Raw genomic sequence first — 19,992 nt, 5'->3', positions numbered from 1 at the left:
CTGCTACGGCTGTAACGAAAGGCAAACTCGACCGAGACCTTTGTCTCTATTTCTTTTTTTTAAATGTTTCTGGCAAATCGTGGCCTGGTCCAAGCACAATGGGTTTCCAGAGTGAACTCGTAGAGCTGTGTGTTAGGCACAGGTAACTGAATGCATGAGATGTTCTTCTTTGGGCTTTTCTGTTTTCTCTTTCTTTTTACTTTCTTTACCAGAGAATAAAGACTTCACTTGTTAGAAATACAGACCAGGTAGTGTTGCAATGAACTCTGCTGGAGAATTGGATCGCAATGGATGGATTGTTTGAAAGCTCATGCCCACACGACAACTCCTGACTATCTCTCCACAATGAAATGACTACCACTAGCACCTCCAGGGCCAGGAGGGGACATTTTGGCTCTTCTCCACCTTCTCCTCAATACCCCTCTTCTCTTCTGTTTTAACAGGGGGGTTAAAGATCTGGGTGGTACTTTCTTGTGGCTACTGGTGTGAGTGATCATAAAGTTACTTGCTGGAGTGGGAAGTGTTCCTCTCTACTGGATGGATTATCTAGTAAGACACATCAAGCAGTTAACACCCCAATGGGCATTTTTATGAATGAAAAATGACCCTTTCATTCATCTCCTCTGTTTGTCTATCTACCTGTCTGTCTGTCTGTTTCCACACAGTCCTTCTTGTCCTCTGTTTCCCTCCCTCCCTAATTCTACACTAGACATTGTATTATGGGGCTATTTTTAATCAACTACTTTTCATGTGGTTCAACCTAATTCATACCGGAATGTATGACCAAACCACACGAAGCTACCGATTCCACAGACTGTAGGTGGTCACAGTGAGGGCATTTCTCATGGTTCTGGTGAAGAATACATTATACGTATGCTAATGGTTTTTTTCATCCTGGGGTAATTTCTTATCAGGTTATCAAGAGTCTGTGGACAGGGCTGGGGATATAGCCTAGTGGCAAGAGTGCCTGCCTCGGATACACGAGGCCCTAGGTTCGATTCCCCAGCACCACATATACAGAAAACGGCCAGAAGCGGCGCTGTGGCTCAAGTGGCAGAGTGCTAGCCTTGAGCAAAAAGAAGCCAGGGACAGTGCTCAGGCCCTGAGTCCAAGGCCCAGGACTGGCCAAAAAAAAAAAAAAAGAGTCTGTGGACAGGGGTTCTGGTCCCATTCTTCTTACTCATCGGCGAGGAATCTTCGAGTACGTCGCTAGCCATCCCTCGCTTCCTACATGGGAGTGTGATGGTGACAGCGATGAATTTACTGAGGCCACAGGGAGCCTGGGAAGATCTGATGCGCTGGGGCTATGAATTTGCTCTCTCACTGCTGACATCATCATCATGGGACGAGACATATCCAGTGGCTGACCGGCCACCCCACGGCTTGTAGGGGTGGTCACAGAAGTGGGCCTCCTCCGGGCCTCAGGAGCAGGGGTATCCAGAAAGACCTGGAAACCCCTTTAACAAGTCATGTGTAGATAGAAAATCTTTTTTAATCCGTATTTTTTTTTCTTTTTTGCCAGTCCTCAGGCTTGAGGACTGAGCTTCTTTGGCTCAAGGCTAGTACTCTACCACTTGAGCCACAGCTCTATTTACATCATTTGTGGTAGTTTACTGGCGAAGAGAGTCTCACAGACGTTCCTGCTCAGGCTGCCTTCAAACTGTGGCCCTGTGATCTCAGCCTCCAGTGCCTGGCTAAGACATAAAATCTTGTAACAATGTTCTTCTCTAACATTTTGTACTCTTGGGACAAAATTAAATAGATGGTATGGATGCATGCTTGCTTGCCCCTGGGACTTACCTAACTTTCCTATCCATTTTTCCTTGTATCTCAGTTTCTTATTCATTCTGGGTTTATACACTCATATTACCTGTTCAACTTTTGCAATATGCCGAAACACTTTTGGGATAGTATTTTTTTTTAAATCAATCAACTGGCAATAATTGGTACCCATAGACCACTCAGACCTAATGAATCGGGGCTGCCAGAGACATCTGCAGTAACCAAACTTCCGTTGTACTAAAAGAAATGACCTCTGCTACTTTCCACTACTTGTCGCTGTGTCCCCACACACACACCGTGGGGAGTGGTGGCCGTAGGTCTTGAGCAGATAACCCCAAAATAGCTCAAGAAGTTGTATCCCCTGGGAACCCAATGTCCCAAGGCCGCGAGATGCTGCCGCCACGGCCTGTTGCTGCATGAGCCCTGGCAGGCTGAGCTGTGTGCTGTCCTTCATGTGTCCTTGCTTCTGGCACGAGGGAACCACTCTGGGTAAAGGGAAGGCAAACTGCAGAGCCTTGTGACAACACCAGAATTCCAAGAACACTCTATTCAGTAGCTCAGGCGCTCATGTCCCTTGGCCCCAAGAATTCCCTAAGTAGGGTTGGAAAAACACACACTCCCTCTCAGTCTCCAGGGACCATTGTGCAAATCCCCAGCTTGGCCATCTGGGCTCTTGACCCAAATGGTTTTTCGCAACTTCCCGGAGCCATGGATTAAGATTAAGGAAGGGGTGACATTGATCAAGATGCACTGTACTTACAAATGGATGTGTTAAATTGAGACCCTTGTATACAACTACTAGAAGAGAGTTTACGTATCTGAAACACCGGTGGCTCATGCCTGTAATCGTCGTGACTCAGGAGGATGAGGTCTGAGGAGGGTAGTTCAAAGCCAGCCTGGGCAGAAAAGTCCCCATTGGAGTCTTCTCTCCAATGGACCACTCAAAAACCGGAAGCGGGACTGTGGCCCCAAATGGAAGAGTGTTAGCTTTAAGCAAAAGAACTCAGAGACAGCACCCAGGACCTGAGTTCAAGCCCCATGACTGACAAAAAAAAACACACCCAAAACTATATATGTAACCAAAAGATTGAGCAGCTCTGTCTCGGCAAGTCACAGTATCTCAGTCTTTCATCAAGAATACAAAGAGCACAATGCACCAAGTAGCAACCCAAAGCCATCAATTCAGTGCCCAAATCCTTGCCCCGCTGTATTCAAGCGGTGTGGTGGTGGGTAAGATGTGCACCAAAACTCTGCCTAGGGCATGGCTCAAGTGGTAGGATTCCTGAATAGAATGCAAGATGCCACACAAAAAAAATCTTTGCCTACAACATGGCAATAACATTCACCTTGGACATTTCTCATGGACACAAAATGGAATATTGCCCTGGAAAATGTCGGGTGAAGAATGTACATGCTTCGGCCTGAAATGGGATCTTATTTACCCCCTCCCACATACCCAACCCCCTGTGTACTATTCTATAACAAGAGAGCCATTTCTTTCCCCTTCTAGAAGGCCTTGTGCAACCCCAGGAGTCAAAATCTAAGAGGCAAGAAGAAACCCCAGTAAGGACATTTCCTCGCTAGTGAGGTTTAGGAACACAGCTCCCCCCCCCCTCAAAAGGCTGCCCCGTGAGTCCCAGGGACAGACAGCGTGGCCTGGAGCTGCGAGCATGGTGAGCACACTTACTTCCATAGGGGGAGCCTGTTGGGGAGCCGTTCAAGAACCCGGGAGACCCTGGCACGCCCAGGTTGGCCATGGGGACGTTGCTGTAGCCGTTCATACTGTTGCTGGAGGTACTGTAATTCGACTGCTGAGGTGTGGAGCTGGAGGAGTAACCCCTCGGGGAGATGCTGCTCGTGTTGCGAATGTAACCTTGACGACAAAGGGAAAGCTCAGGTAAGTCCACGGGTCCCCACGGACGGGCCCCACTGGCCCCAGACCGTCGCGGCACACCGCCGTTCTGTATATACGTGTACAATGTGCAAGGATTACGTGAGGATCGTTGGCTCGGCCGTCACACTAAGCGCAGACCGTTTCTTTGTGTTAGGGGCATTCAGAATCTTCTCGTTTCACTATTTGGAATTATTATTGTTGACTAAAGTCATCTAAGCCTGCTCTACCACACAATGAATGGGTTCCTTTTACCTAGCTATAGTGTCGCAACAGATAACTGAGCTTTTTATGCCTCCCTCACACTCCTCCCCCCTCCCCGGACAGCACCCCCCCTGGTACGCCTCCCCGTTCTTATTTCAAGCCCACACTCGGTGTCTCCAGCTCACACGAAGGAGCTGGCACTGAGAAAACCATTCCTGCATGAAGGAGAGCTGGGCAGAGGGGTCACCCGGGAGCTAGCGCTTGAAGATTCCCACGTGACGCGTCTGGAGAACAAAGAAGTGGCCTTAACGTGGCTAATCGTGAATTTCCCAAACTCAACACGCGACGGCCTCTTTCTGGGGAGGGCAGGAGGAAGGCGCCCCGCTAACGTGGCCGTTGCCAGTTTGTACTCCGCAAGACACACTTTGGGTAGCCTGGGTTCAAAGAGGTGACCGTGCCTACTGCGTTGGAGGGCAGAGGCTGAGGGTCATGCCCACTCAAGAAGTAATGAGGGCTCCTCCACGTATTCTGTTCTTTAACCTAAGACTCTACGAAACCACGAGTCCAGCGTAGGGCACCCAGTGTGTGAAAGGGCTGGTGAGGAAGATAAATCTTCCACCCTGTTGGCGAAATCCCAGTTCAGTCTCTCCGGAAACAAACCCACAAGTTAATCGTCTCTAAACCTACTTAGCCAATAGCCTAACACTGTCATCAAATGAAAGAAAAAAGTTGCTATATGGTCCATAGGTCCCATGTTTAACAAAAAAAAATATATATAAAGTAATAATGTCTCCCACCTAATCTCTTGTAAGAGAAGTTCACCTTGGGCAAATATATATGAGGATTATTCCTCTCCTAGATAAAATTAGAACTAGAAATACCCCAAGGTTAAAGACGTCATTAGGAAAATGTATTCCTTTCAAAAAAATGATTTAGGATAGGTAGAGTTAATTTACCCTTTAATAATAAAATCATCCTCTGACAAAAATCAAAACAATGTATCTCACAGGTGGACTGTAATTTTTGTTGCTTCTTATTAATATATAAGATAACACAGGATAGAAGTTACCAAATAAAATCAAGCCATTCGTTCACAAGAGGGGAGGGACTGGATATAATCAATGAGAAGGGCAACAGTTGACCTCTTATTTTATTCAACTGGATCATCTAAACAGGGGAATTATAATTTTTTTTAGTTGTGGGGCTTGACCTTGAGGTCTGGGCAACTGTCCTTGAGCTCTTTTTGCTCAAGGCTAGCCGTTCTACCACTTTGAGCCACAGCACCACTTCTGGTCTTTGAGTGGTTAACGGGAGAAAAAGAGTATCCCAGGGATGTCTCTGCCCAGGTTGGCTTTGAACTGTGATCCTCAGATCCCAGCCTCCTGAATAGCTAGGATTACAGGTGTGAGTCCCCAGGACCCAGTGTGAAATATGAATTTAATACATATCTGCAAACCTAGTCTCCACATATCCAAACCCTTCTGAACACTTGTGCTCAGAAGCTCGGATGTAACAATGTGCCATCCGCAACGGTGACATGGACCAATCTGTGGTGGTGCCACTTGTATGGGCACGGTTGTGTTAAAAGGCTTCTCTGCTGGACAGTTCTAACCTCTAATTCCTTCTCCTCCTGCCGAACCAAAGCTGTCAATGAAGACCACATCTGTGCGCTCTGACCAAATTCAGTACCTTGATTATTTCCTTGCGTGGACTCTGAGATGCTGACCCCAAGTTGGCTGCCATAGGAATTGATGCCCATCATGCCACCGTGAGCTGGGGAGCTGGAGAGAGCCGGGATCTGACTGGGGTTCCTGGGGACGCTGTACAGGGCCTCGGCAATGTCTGCGGCGCGCTTCAAAATGATGTCCTGTGGAGGGGCAGGCGCCAGTGAGCGTTTCGCCCAGCGTGGAGCGTCCGAGCCCACACACGGGGGGCGGGGGGAGGACTTCAGGGCCTCACCTGGTTATTGTGGGGTGTGCCGTAGAGGGCCTCCACCAGGTCGGCAGCTCTTTTCAGCAGCATTTCCTGGAAAAGAACAAGGAGGACTCGGGCTGCCATCAAAGCATAAAACCCCAATAGCAAACCATCGACATTCACAGGTAAATACCAGAATTAAACGCCAATAATTACCAAGCGCTCGGATGCTTGGTGGAATATTTATGGAAGGATTTATAGCTATCATTTTATTCTGTTAGACAAGGAATCCTCAAAGGTGATCACTACCCAGACGAAACCCACAGCCAACGAAATGGAGGGAAGAGTTGGTTATATTTAATAATGTTATGGAAATTCAGTGAAAACGATACCCAAAAAATAAAAAGAAGGCTAATCCTGGTACTCTAATTAGCCAAATATTCTTAAAGGGATTGATGGACTTGAGGTTAGCTGTCTGCCGAAGAGTTGTCCAGAGTACTGAAATTATATTGGCAATGCATTCTGCAAAACTCTATTCTAATAAAGATGAATTCTTGCAATAATATTTCCCCTGTTCATGTTAACCAGAGAGAATTAGCTATCACAACTCCCTCTTCTCTCATTTTGTCTTTTCTACCTCGTGCTTTTTTTTTTTTAACAACCTTTTAAATTGCTATTAGCCTACTTTCCAGATATCACCTAATTTAATGGTGGAGCTGGGGATTTTTCCAGGAGTAAAATAAAGGTTTGATGTAGAAATAACTGATACTTGAATTTCACTTGCAGCCCATGATAGAGAATGTAGCATTTTATAATTTGTGTACTTAAAGTGCAAATCAAATACAAACATAAAAGTTTAATCGTTTCTCATTAGCTGAATGACAACTAATAAATTGATGTGTTTTTTAAATAAAGAAAGCTAACATCATGGGCCAGATTTGCAATGAAATTTTCATAAGCAAGTTCATTTGGAAGTGATACATTTCACCAGTGTTTCCTGTGGAGACATTTTTAACTTCATTAAATTCATATGTACATAGTAGGCCCTCAATGAATACTTGATTCTGGATGGATGGGCTTCAGAAATAGAAGTAGATAAAATCACACTTAAATACAAAGCAGGAGAAACTCAGATTTCAAGCAATTATGCGAATGCTTATTTCCACAATGTTTTTTATCATCTAACTATTCTTGCAGCATATCTGTTCTATGGGCTCCAAAATTTTTAGGTTTCATGGTTCCTGAGAGACTAAACATAATATACTTCATAGTTTAAATGTTACGTTCATCTTGAACCTACACTTTAGCCAATTCCAAGGGCTAGTTGATTTTAACAGGGGCTTAAAGGGCTGGGTTGGTCTACATTTTCTGGAATTCTATAGAGAGGTTTCCGTGTGTCGATTTCCCAAGTATTTTACCTTTGCTAATCTCTCCGGATCCCCTGGGTGTCTGGGGATGACTTTCTGCAGTCTCTGGAAACCGTAGTCGATGGTGGGTTCATTGAGTGCTGAAAAAGAAAATCCTCTTTTGAGTTACACAGCAAGGCCACAAAGCAGCCCTTCCGTGAAGCCTTGCACAGGTGAAAGAAGCATTCTGACATTAAGGTACCTTCCGGAAATTCGGACGCTAACACTGGTTAACTCACATGTGATTTTGGAATCGATTTTTCAAAATAACATTTTTCTTTATCATTCTCATTATGTGCGCACAGAACCTTCTATGATTTTGTGCTCACAAAACTCTGCCTTTTGCATCATTTGAGGTTTAGGCATTTTACCTGTACTTTTTGTTGGGTGAGGGGTGGCGTTCTTTATTGAAGCCAAGACTTACGCATGCTAAGCAAGTGTCCTACGTCAAAAAGTATTTCTCAAACGTACATCAATCACTCAACTGGTTTTTTTTTTATAGCCACTCATCTTTTAAACAAATTGTGTGTGTGTGTGTGTGTGTGTGTGTGTTTGCGTGGGACTGAACCCAGGGCCTTATCCATGCAAGGCAAACACCCTACTTCTGTGCTATATCCCCAGCCCAGCCCACACACTTTTAGAAAAGTCAGGTTCTCTCACTACACGAAAACATCCATTGATGCAGAATTATTGTGTCTCTCCCACTGGGTTTTCTTTGCTGAAGATGGCCAGGACATAGGAGGCACTGAAGTGAGCAACTCAGAGTGTGTAAATGAACAAATGACAAGCTTTAGCATTTCTGTTCTTCTCAAGAAGTTTCAGAGTTGGTTTCTCTGGGTTTGTTTTTTTTTTAACCTCCTTTCCCCTTTTATTTTTTTCAAATTTTGCTGATTAGATTTTATCGTCTTTAAAACTAATGTCTGATCAAAGTAAAAGAAATCATACAAAGAATAAAGTAATATTGTGTACACTACTGTGAGTAAGAAACTGGAGTGTGGGTGTTTTTTTAAAAAATCTTCCTTCTTGTACATGCATTTTATGAACATCTGGTGCTTCTATTCTATCAAAACAAGACTTCTTTAAAGAAATTGTAAACAAACTTTAATATATAGTAAAAATAAAGCTACCCGCAGACACCATCACTTCAGAGACAAGCAGGATTAACCTCTTCTAGCCTTCCAGATTTAAAAACACATGTGTACTTCAAAATATTCAGACCTATTATTGACATTGTTACATCATCTACTTTTGAAAACCTTCTTTTTTTTTTTTTGCCAGTCCTGGGCCTTGGACTCAGGGCCTGAGCACTGTCCCTGGCTTCTTTTTGCTCAAGGCTAGCACTCTGCCACTTGAGCCACAGCGCCACTTCTGGCCGTTTTCTGTATATGGTGCTGGGGAATCGAACCCAGGGCTTTATGTATACAAGGCAAGCACTCTTACCACTAGGCCATATTCCCAGCCCCTTGAAAACCTTCTTAACAATACCGCATGTCATAAACTTTCAGCAGGCCATTAAATATTCCTTTATAGTTAAAATCCCTGCCTATTTTCTCCATAACACGTTCCATTACTTATTTTCATGGCTTCTTAATTCTGGGCATTTAATGGGGTCCTTATTTCTCACTATTGTAAAAATCAGAGCAATAATTTGTGTGTAATTTAATTCAATTGGAAAATGCCAAGAATTAGAATTATTGGAGCAAACATACTGCATGGATAGTGCCTGTTGGCTGAAAGTTTGAAAGAATCCTAGTCAAACTGCTTTTGTTGAGTTCACCAAACCAAGCGGAACCTTTTTGTCTTCTCTTAATCTCAACTTGGCATCTGACACAGCTCACATCTGCTCTTTCAGGAAATATTTCTACACAGGGGCTTTCCTTTCCTGAGCTCACCGGGCTTCCCACTAACCTGTCTGGTATGGCATCCCGGCCTATTCTAGGGGCTCTCGGCCTTCAGCCCATTATGCAAATGTGATGCACTTGTAGATTGTTTCCATGGAAACCACCCAGCTTCCCCCGCCCCATCACCATCACTCCCATGTTCAGGTATGTGCTGCTGATCACAAATCTTTATCTCCAGCGTATAGCATGCCAGGGACTCAGCCTATAATATCCAACAGTTGGCTGGATGTCCACCTGGATACTCCACCTGGATACCCGCAAGGCCTTCCCTCCCGAGACCCTCACGCGCAGGACATATCAGGTGAATAGCAGCATTCATCTGACTGCCAATCAGAAACCCGCATTTCTTCTTCTTTCTCCGTATTATATTTGTCAGGGGGGAAAAAGCATTCGTTTCCTCAAGATTTTAAGTCCTTTATCGTAGATCCAGTGTTGGGTTTGTTTGGACCTCTCCTTTTTGTTATAATTTCCTAAACAGCTATATTTCTAGTTTTCATTTCCTTTTTCTTCCAAGAAAAATAGGTAAACTTTCTGGGTGGTTGGGTATATTGACTGCTGGTCCCAGCCCAACTGCCCTCGATTCTCCGATCGTGGCCTTTGGGAATGGAGTTGTTTGTGAATATACATGCTAGTCCTGTCTGTCTTCCATAGGGAGCGTTTCAATGTTCATTTCAATCTCACATACTATTTAACAAGTTATTTAACCCATTTTTACTATTGTGCTTGTCTTTCCACAATCTCCTTATAGGTCTGATTCTATTCTTTCCTAAGAGCCCTGAATCCAGCTAGCACACATCCTCCAGAACAACCCTGAACACACACACACCAGCACGCACATTTTCTAGCAGGCCAATGGCTAGGTTCCTGCATGAATAGATTTTCATTGATTTTATTTCCCTCCAACATACTCTGGAGGTGAGAACCGATCATACCACCATTTAACTTAGAAACACACAGCACAGCTGTGTGCTCTAAGTGCAATCCTTCTGTAAACTTTCCTTTCTACTTAGCACTAGTAGCCAGTCATTCAAGAAGCTTTTTCTTAACATCAGGATCTTGAGGGCTCTGACATGCAATAATGAACACCATCATACCCCCGTCGAGAGGCACTGGTGGCTTTCTCTGTGGTGGACATTCTGCTGGCCTTGAGCCGTGATCCTTCCGTCTCTGCCTCCAGAGAAGGTTGTCCACCATCACAATCCTCATCCAGACCCTATGGGCTGAACTTCATCCCCACATTAAATGCAATTCTAGGTGGCGAAGGAGGGATCTCAACTCTGGCTTCTCTAATCCCTAAATCTGTGCTCGTAATGTTTTCTGCTACAGAACTAGAGACGGTCCTTCCATCGCTCTCTGGGCCCCCTCCCCAGCTGTGTTTCTTTAACATGATCACCTGCTTCTCCCCCCTCGCCCTCCTCCATCAGAGCGAAAGCCACCAATGTTCTGTCTAGTTGGCCCTCCTCTCCCCAGCCCCAGGCTTTTGAAAGCACATAGACTCTTGGCTGCACTGGGTGACTAATCCATGTTTTAAATGGAATCAGGAGATTTGGCACAGCTGTCTATTGTTCATGCTGACTGTTTCTGGCAGGTACCTGGCAGCCTTCACAGGCATGGGTGGTAGGGTCGGCCGCGTGCGCATCCGAAGGAGAAAGAGGAGAGAGCAAGCCACGGGGCTGTCATCTGCACCGCACAGGGACTAACGTCACACACACATGCGCGCGCACACACGGTCTCATCTAATCAAGTGCATGTGCGAAGCAGAGGTTACAGTCAAAAGCAGGCAGGTGCCGTCTTATTAACACCAAACCCTAATAGGAAGAACCAGTGCACCTCAGCCTTCAAAGCATCAAGATCAGGCTCAATGATTCGTTCTGATTCCCAGCTGGCCAGCTATTGTCCCATCCCATAGAATCTGTTTCACCTTGGATCCCGGCCATCCCTCCCCTCCCCTCCTCCCAGCTCCCTGGTGTTCTCTGGCTTTTCAAGGCTCAGTCTGAGCCAGGCAAGAACCTCAATTAGCTAATGAGGTACCCAAGACCAAGCACCAAGCCCATCTCAAAGGGCCAGCCAGGTCATTAACGGCTATCATCCATGTAAATTTACAGCCTGGCCTACCATGTGGAATGCAGGAGGCTGTACCATCCTGCCAACCCTCTGCCTGACAGGGACCTGGAAATGCTGGCAAGATGCAAATAGAGTAAATTAAAAAGACGCTTCAATCTATAGGCTCTGTTTACCTATGTCTTTCTTTAGTAATGTAACATTAAGGTAAAAGGTCATATCCCCACTGAAATATAATTATATTTACCTTTTATTAAATAATTATGGCATGGCATGAAGTTAAATATTACAGAAGCTAATCAAGGGGGAATTCAATAGAGAGGACTAAGACATGAGACTTCCGTCGTTGCTATACATAGAATGTCTTAATCCTCCGGTGGGACTCATTCGGGTTTGCTTAAGGAGTTTAATAATACACATTTCAACTGCCACAGACTCTAAATCCCATTTGGATCAAGCTTGAAAAACTTTCATCAATACCTTGAGATTTCATAATATTTCTCTCGAGAGCCTGGATCTCATGTGTCATTTCTCATTCTGATTGTAAGGATAATATGCAAAGTTACTTACATAGCTTGGACCCAACAAATCGACAGAAAAATATAAGCAATGGGTCAAGTTTTCTCTTTTTCTTTAAGTAAATAGGAATTAGCTAAAAACATCTACTGAGAACCACACCAAAAAAAAAATTGCTGGCTGTTGCCCAATACTAATTTTCCCCAAGGATTGATAAAATGTATAAATTCTCCATGATTTTCCTTTTCTTTCCTTGAGAGACTAGGTCGTGCTCACCCTCCAACATGCACTTCTATTTCTGTTGACAAAAAAATATAAGGATGCTACCTAGTATGGGAGAAAAGAGCTGCCCGTAGAAGTCCTGCTCCTCCTCATCAACAGAGCTTTCACATGGTGGGAGGCCACCTGGGCCCTTGACCAACGGGGACACAGATCACAAACATGGCAACATCAAAGGCCTGCTGGGATTTCTTCTCAGGAATTTGAGAGAAGACTTATGATGATGGGGGAAGTCTGATCTGAGTGGTCAGTCGGGCTGTCATGCTGGGCGCGTTGGCCAATCACAGCACAGTAGTGTTTTTTCGGTTTTACCAAGCATTAAATCTCCAACTGGGCCCCAGAAATGCCTTGAAATCTATAGATGGCTATCAAGAGATCAAGAGAATTCGGAATTCTCCTCAAAGAGAACGCGTTGGCCTGCATGGCCCCCAAGGCCTTCTGAAACATCCTACGACTCGAAGATGATTTATTTATTTTTTTTTAAATTTGGCACTGTGGCATCTTTTGCAGAGAAGTGGGGGTGGGCGGGGCTAAAGTCACAGACTGCTGAATTAAGTTGACTTTCACATTGGTGACAGTGAACTCTCTGCCCACATCCATTTGTTTCAAGTGGTTACACCGAAATGTAGTGCCGGTGGCTCACACCTGTAATCTTAGCTATTCAGAAGGCTGACCTATGAGGGCCGTGGTTCAAAGCCAGCCTGGGCAAGCAAGTCTGTGAGACCCTTAGCTCCAATGAATGAGCAAAAGGCCAGCAAGGAAGCTGTGGCTCAAAAGGTAAAGTAAAAAAATAAAAATAAAAAAGTTAAGGGACAGTACCCAGGCCCTAATATCAGTACAAAAAAAAAAGAAAATACATTTAAAAATAGGAAAAAGAAAGAAAGAAAAGGAATAAGGATGACACCGAATCAGCACGCTCACCTTTGTGGACACAAGAGCAAAGATACCAGGAGAGAATCAGCAGTGCACAAGCAAAAGATTAGACGGAAGCCTTTGATATTTAATTTTAAATGAAATATTAATTTAATATTTAATTACGCTTTGGTTTCGAGAAAAACTGCAGCCGCAAGACAGATTGTTTGAAGAAGGGAGTAATATACACAGTTAAGGAGACAACTGTAAAAATTAAAGATAAATTTCAAGGGTAAATCTAAATGCCACCACGGAGTCGTTATGAATCCGCGCCTGCTCTGTAGTGTTCATTTAGAATATTCTAGCCTGGAGCGCCAGTGCATTAAGGAGCTGTCAGGTCTCTGATGAAGCAACAGCTTCCTTCTCGGGGGCCACTGGCGGTACCTCATTCTTCACACTCAGCTCAAAGAGGTCTCTGCATTTCACAAGAGGCAAGGGGTGGGGGGCGGGGGGGGCGCAGGCAACTTCCCCCAAAGTACAGGCTACCGGGAGAGCTGTTGATCCACCCCCTTTCCAGTTTGAACAGGGAATACCAGGCCCCGGGCCTGCTTTTGATGTCTGCATTGGGTATTTTTTAACTAAAACTCAGATTCATTTCTTCTATGGGAATTTTTTTTTGGGGGGTGGGGGTGGGGGGGGATAAAGCTAGGAGGAGAAAATAAGAAATGCAAAGTCGATGAGCAATTACCATTTGAGATCTACTGTGCACAGCTGTTTCGGGCAGCTTTATGGAGAGGGAGAGAGAGCCTCCAGCCTCGTGAGGAGACTGCCTGTCCTATGATCTGGGGCTCGGTGGGAAAATCCAGGTCCGCCATGTTTCCTCTGAAATGCTGCCTCTTGCCGTGGATGAGCACTTTCTCCCTCGTAATGAGCGGGCTGGTGAATGGACGCGTTCCGATTTGTGTTGTTGTTAAAGTAAGAGCTAAGCATGTCTCTTATAAATGCGTACAACTTAACGTTGTTTCTCCGTGTGTCTCAATTAGCCAGGCTGTCACGGTCAACTTCGAAATTCAGCCGCACACCTCGTCACCGCATCCCGGGCCAGGTGGGGCTGTCGGTCTCTGCTAATGCTGGTGTGTGTTCACCTTCGACCTCCCCCTGCTGCCCCTTCCCTACGTTCCCCCCCCCCCATCCCGCCTCAGAAAAGCCTCGCCTTCCGTGTCTCCTGAAAAGACACCCCTGATCTCTAATCCGGATCTTCAGGTCCGCAAGAACAATCCACGTTTCCTACTGAAAGGAAGGCACGGAACAAGGCCCCCCCACGGGTGACAGAGGGGCCACGGGGACCATTCCAGCTGTGACCCATCCTCACGCGCATCTGAGCACAGCCACTGCTGCTTCTGCGTTCACCTCTATGTGCACAGTTGCCTTGGTGTGCGAAGAGAACTTCCTCTTCCCTACAAGTATGGCTCCACGGTTTTGGATGATAAAATGGATGCAAAGAATACTTACACGATTACCCCCCCCCCAAATATGTGCATGGCCCTCCCGGCCTCTGAGGCCCCTTGCCATCTCTCTGCTACCCATCGGTGGGCTTCTTCCAGGCTGCCCTCAGCCCACATCCAAGTTCTCTCAAGATGAACAAGGATGCCTGCCTCGTAGTCCCGCCCCTTCACCCCCGTTTCTATTCCCTCCAAGGAAGGTGAAACGCCCCTTAGGCACTAAGTCTAATACATTCCACTGAGATCTCCAGAAGCACCCCCCCCCATTTTGCCACCTAAAGAAGCTGGGAACGGGGAAGGCCCCTACGTGCCTCCGGGCTGCAGCTATTTTCTGTGCTCTTCCTGGGAAACAGCCAGACACCAGGCCATCAGCATTTGCCAAGGAAATTTCAGATGAGGCCAAATAGCTGGCCCTGGTGGCACTTGTAATCGGCTGGACCGTGGCTGGCGACGCGCCAGGGGTTCAGGACAGAACTTTGGAATCCAACAGTCACCTCGCTCGGTGACTTAATTTGTTATGCAACAGGATGCTCACCTATAAAGCTGAGATACTAATAAACCTGTCAACATGGGGAGAGCTGATGATGGTTGTGTTGGATACTTCCTGTGAGAAGCTGGCCCTTCCTGCTCCACACATGGCAGATGAGACTGCCGAACTATCATCATCCGGATTGCAGACGTGAGTCACCTGCTCCTGGCTATCCTTTTAGCCTTCCAAGTTGAATCTTAGGCTAACACTTGAACCTCACGCTCTAACAGGTAGTCCAGATCCTCAGAGAAGAGTGGGCATGGTACTCACCCCTCTCCTGGTGCTCAGCCATGGGCCCACAGCTCAGGTCTCCACGGAGCTTGCCGCGCTGGTTTCTTTGTGACCCTGACGATCCCTGCTCTGCCCTCCCTAACTGCCTCGCAGGGCCCTTCCCTGCCAAGGTCAGCCTTCTGTCAAGGGCTCTGTACCCCCAAGAACCAAGTTTACCGGCGAGTGTTGTTTTTGGTATTTTAAAGACATGCCATCCACTTTTGTACTGTAGTTCATATGCTTCTAATTTTTAATTAAAGTTAGTTAACTTTACTGAAGTAATAAGAGATACAAGTAAGCAACATTAAAAAAAAATTAAATGCCAACACCAAGATATGATCAGAGATTGCTATACTTGACTAATATTGTTTGTATAATTATTCACTAGATATATATAGACAGATGATCACTCCTACCTGTAAGATCATACTTATATCACTGATTATAGTCTGTATACTGTTTTGTATATATGTACACATATAATTACACAAACACACACACACTCTGAGGTTATCTGTTAAATTTCTGGTCTAAGAACTTGCTACGTAGCCCAACCTGCACCCTCCTGCCTCAGTCTCTAAGTGCTGGGATTACAGGCATGCTTCACCAAGCCCACCTAGCTAGAAACTTTTACACACCATGTGTCTTTCATAGACATTTCCAGCATAGGCATTATTCTTACTGTCTAAAAAACACAAAGATGCTTCATCGCTTAGTTAATAACACCTCTACTGGACACTAGGATGTAGTACCACCACCATAAATACTGCTCCAGCGAACAGCCATGGGAAGCTTCAATTCTTTCCTAAGCATGCATTCCCGAAAGTAGAATTGTTGGTCATAGAACACGCCTATTTGTGTGTGTGCCAATATTGGGGGCTTGGGCTTGAACTCAGGGCCTTGTGATCCTGCTTAGCTAATTTGTCTTTCCACTCCAGGCTAGTGCCCAATCACTTGAACTACTTCTCTTACTTCTGTCTCTTCAGTGGTTAATTGCCCACACTGGCTTTGAAGCATGGTCCTCAGATCTCAGCCTCCTAGGTGGCTAGAATCACAGGCGTGGCCTCGTTTGTTCTTTTCCTTCTGATTCAGTCTGGCATTTTGGCATGTGCAAGTTTTCCACTTATATAACCCCGTCTTTTGTCAATGTTCTCTCCTTAAGCTCAGGTAAGAATTACATATAGATCTATAATCTTTTGAAGTGTTCACCTTTTCAGAGAAATAATATTCAATTTGAACCTATTTCAGTGTAGGATGTGAAATTAGAAATCTGCCTTTTCTCTTCCAACAACCTTGTAACTAGCTGGCCAAACCACTGTTAAGCGCCCTGCTTTTTACACACGGACCTAAGAAAGCGTCTGGCCTTGTGCTGGTTCTCCAGTGTTTAGTTGACCACAGTGGTTAGCTTTAGATTTTCTCTTCTGTTGTGTCACATGTCTCTGTGTCCCTGTAAAGCCCCCATATTCTTTTAATTACTGAAACTCAAAGTAGGTTTTAATGTCACGAAGGCCAAGACCCTCTCATTTTTCAAAATCAGGAGTTGGATGTTAGCACCTTTCCAGGTGAACTTTGCAAAGGTTTCCCCCCAAAACATTTTGTTTGGTATTTTCATTGGCGTCGTGTTAAATGTATTCATTAATCGGCATCTTTACAATATTAAATCTCCTTACCTCGCCACCAGCTGGAAGCATTTTTGTCCTTCCTTTGAACTTCCTCAACACTTCATACAGTTTAAGAAAAAAAAATTACTCTCTAAACTCTACCTGCACCATTCCTCAAGCCTGAAACCCGAGCGCTGTCCCTCCCCCCGCCCCCCACCCAACCCTCACCCCAGCCAATTAATCATCAGGGCTCCATCTGAGCAGCCTCCTAAATCCATCCACTTCTCCTTGTCCCCACCACCAGCACCCCGGTCCACGCTGCCGTCCTTCCTCGCTAGCCCCCACCCCCCCGGCCTCCCTCCAACCCAGCTGTACGTGTGCTGCCTTCTAAGCTCTTCTCCTCCGCCCTGCAGCCAGAACCACTCCATTCAAGAGGCAAATCTGATTGTGACAATATTGACACACCAACCGGAAGCACTTCAAGAACTGAAAGATCCTAGATAAGAGTCTGGGCAACCTGGTCTGTCCTGGCAGCCTGGACCCCACCAGTTCAGCCTTTCTGCCTTCTCCATAATGACTATCAGGTGAAAAAGTGTACTTTTCCACCCCAGGACCTTTTATGCATGGGCTGGTTTCCCCCCGTAGACTGTTCTACGTTTTCCCTCATTATCCACTTTAAGAAGATTCAATTTATCCTACCATTTGAGAGGCCGAGGCAGGGGAATGGTGACTCTGAGGTCTAATTTGGGCTACACAGCAATAAAAAAAAGAATAGAAAGAATATCCTGCTATCCCTCTTACAACTCCTTTTTAGCCCCCATCACGTTTGCAAGTCAGTGTCTAGCGATAATATATTAATGATAGGAATAAAGAGAATGCTGAAACCCGGGCTTTCCAAATAGCACAAGATGGTTCCCCCCACCTGGTCCTATCCCCGGTGCTTGCGGACGTGCGCTAGGCCAGACACTGCCCGCTGATGAGAGCGGGTCCTGGTCTTACAGCGTCTGCGCGGAAACCAGTGCTGACGTCCACTCTTCTCCGTAACCTCCACGCTTCCGTACTCGCTCTGCGTGTGAGCACTGGGAAGGGCAGTCCATTCACAACACAGGGAAGGACTTTCAGGAAGCGAGTCAAGCGGTGGGTCTGGCTCTGTGACCCCCAAGTGTGAGCAGCTCACTCTCACATGGTCCTATGGCAACATCCGGAAGGTCAGCAGGCCCAGGTGGGTCTGCTCCATCCCTGCGGGGGGACAGGACGCTGAGCCTAATGCGCATGCTCAGTGCATCCCCACGGGTCCAGGGAGCATCTTTAAGAAACTAGCAATGCCACAGACGTGGAACGTGTCCGGGGGTGAGAGCCACTTACCGGGCCGCGGGGACCGTCCACACTCGTGGCCCGCTCTACCCCAGCCCGTCCTCCCCAGGTTCCCCCGTCACTCCAAGTCGTGTACCCCAGTGGTCTTCTTCCACCCTGTAGCTCCCCTCCCCTCCAGCCCATAGCTTTTCCTCCCATCCGCAGGCCTCCGGGCTCAATACCCTCACAGCCTACCTCCCAGCATGCTTCATTCTTCCTGTGCCGCCGAACTCCCCCCTGCCTGCCGTACCACTCTGCCCTCTGCCAGGACACCCCTGTTCACACAGTCGTGAGGTACTGCCCCAAGGATGGGGGGCGATGGGGTGGACCAGGGACGGAGGACAGACCGGTGTGGGTCAGCCCTTCCTGCGAACTACCCCACTGCTCCATGTCCCCTGCTTCAAGAGGCCTCCCTGACCCCTGCCCAGGCCTCCCTCGGTCTCCTTACCTCCTATCTCACCGGCTGCCTGAGGGCTTTGTCATCTGTGTGGCCCCCTAGCGCATGAGCTTTATGCTAAGATGGAGACTTGACTTTGTTCCCTTCCATGCCACCTTGAATGAGGAGTGCCCAACTGGGCTCCTTTGGGGCTTAGAACAGTAACACTGTGGCTACAATGAAATCATCTATCAAGAATAATAATACCAATAATAATAATAATAATATCTGAGATGCACTTAGCTCAAGAGGACAAATGCCAAGGCAAATTTTTAAGTGAACACACCTCAAAATGACCCCTCCTACCGGCTCCTGACTGTTACCTAGCTGGAAACACATGCTTTAACAAAAGAAGGATGTTGGGTACAAATGAGAGCATATATTACTTACTGTACCCAGTATGATTGCTCAGCATTTGTAATATGCCCAATGAGGTGTTTGGTTCATGGAGTTCTCTCTCTCTCTCTCTCTACGTTCCTCATTTCCATTTTCAAAGTCCAGTATTCGACCTTCAGATGTTCTTCCAGCTCACCCTGCCTTCCGGTCAACTGCACTCCTTCTCCAAACACAACACTGTAGCCCACCAGCCCCTCCCTGCACCGGAGCCCCAGGGGTCCTCTGATTTCCTGCCAAATCAAATGCAAATGCCCCTCACAAGCCCCCTTCTTCCTCAGCAAACAAAACTGGAATGAAATTCATACAACACGAGGCTGACCCTCTCGGCCATTTTTGTGTGTGCAAGGCAGGAGTGTAATGTCTATACTGTAGTGCAACCAACATTTATGATCTGTGTCCATGAAACAACCACTATCCATTCTCCCCCCCTCCACTTTCCCCAAGAGCCGCCATTCAATATCCCTATGAATCTGACTCCCCTGCCCCCGCACAAGGCTCTCAGGTTCTCCTGGGGTTTCCTGCCCTCCTCTTCCGACTTCGCACACACCGAGACCTGGGCTGAGCCCTAGGGCACCTGGCCCCACCTGCAGAACCGGACACCATCTTGCCACATGCTCAGCTCTCCCTGCGGCCCGAGCCCATGGCATTCCCATTTCCGAACTGCTCTCATTCTCTGCCCATCCCAGTCGTCCCCCACCCTGAAGTACCGTCTTCAGCGCCCATCTCCTTCCGGACCACGCCATCCCACAAGTTCAGCTACGCGACATCTGCTCTTCTTGGAACTCCGGACACCCTGTGCCTTACGTTCACCCATTCTCCATCTTACTGACTGCGTCTGAATTTCCAAACGAGGAAGAAGCCGTGGCTTACGCATCGCGGGTGCCTCCCGCCCAGAAAGAAGAGGCTCCGCGGAAACGCAAACGTTCGACGAGAATGCCAAGCAGAAATCCAGGAGCTGTTGCACTAGTAACTCATTTTGACTTTCGAGATGTTTCGAAAATCCTCGCTCTGCCACACACCTGAGAAACGCTCTTGAGTCATTGTCAAGAAAAATGGACTCACCGTCTACCACGTCCATAGCTCTTATCTGGCTGCGTGG

General features: G+C 46.6%; 1 protein-coding gene and 1 long non-coding RNA gene across 2 annotated transcripts in view; one reads left to right on the top strand and one right to left on the bottom strand.

Annotated features, from left to right (window-relative positions):
* Nucleotides 1-19,992, bottom strand: part of Ebf2 (EBF transcription factor 2) — a 169,019-nt gene that overhangs the window by 9,976 nt on the left and 139,051 nt on the right. The window contains exons 11-14 of the mRNA XM_048330904.1: nucleotides 7,210-7,298; nucleotides 5,837-5,902; nucleotides 5,567-5,744; nucleotides 3,470-3,655 (exon numbers count right to left, since the gene is read on the bottom strand). Coding sequence (XP_048186861.1) covers nucleotides 3,470-3,655; nucleotides 5,567-5,744; nucleotides 5,837-5,902; nucleotides 7,210-7,298 — 519 coding nt within the window. The remainder of the gene's footprint in view (nucleotides 1-3,469; nucleotides 3,656-5,566; nucleotides 5,745-5,836; nucleotides 5,903-7,209; nucleotides 7,299-19,992) is intronic.
* LOC125339670 lies at nucleotides 7,305-8,197 on the top strand. Its single transcript, XR_007208581.1, has 2 exons — nucleotides 7,305-7,753; nucleotides 7,787-8,197. It is a non-coding gene; the product is annotated as an uncharacterized LOC125339670 (long non-coding RNA).

The sequence above is a fragment of the Perognathus longimembris genome, chromosome 21 (assembly GCF_023159225.1).
Source record: "Perognathus longimembris pacificus isolate PPM17 chromosome 21, ASM2315922v1, whole genome shotgun sequence".
Lineage (NCBI taxonomy): Eukaryota > Metazoa > Chordata > Mammalia > Rodentia > Heteromyidae > Perognathus > Perognathus longimembris.
This window is presented reverse-complemented; position numbering and strand designations above follow the sequence as displayed.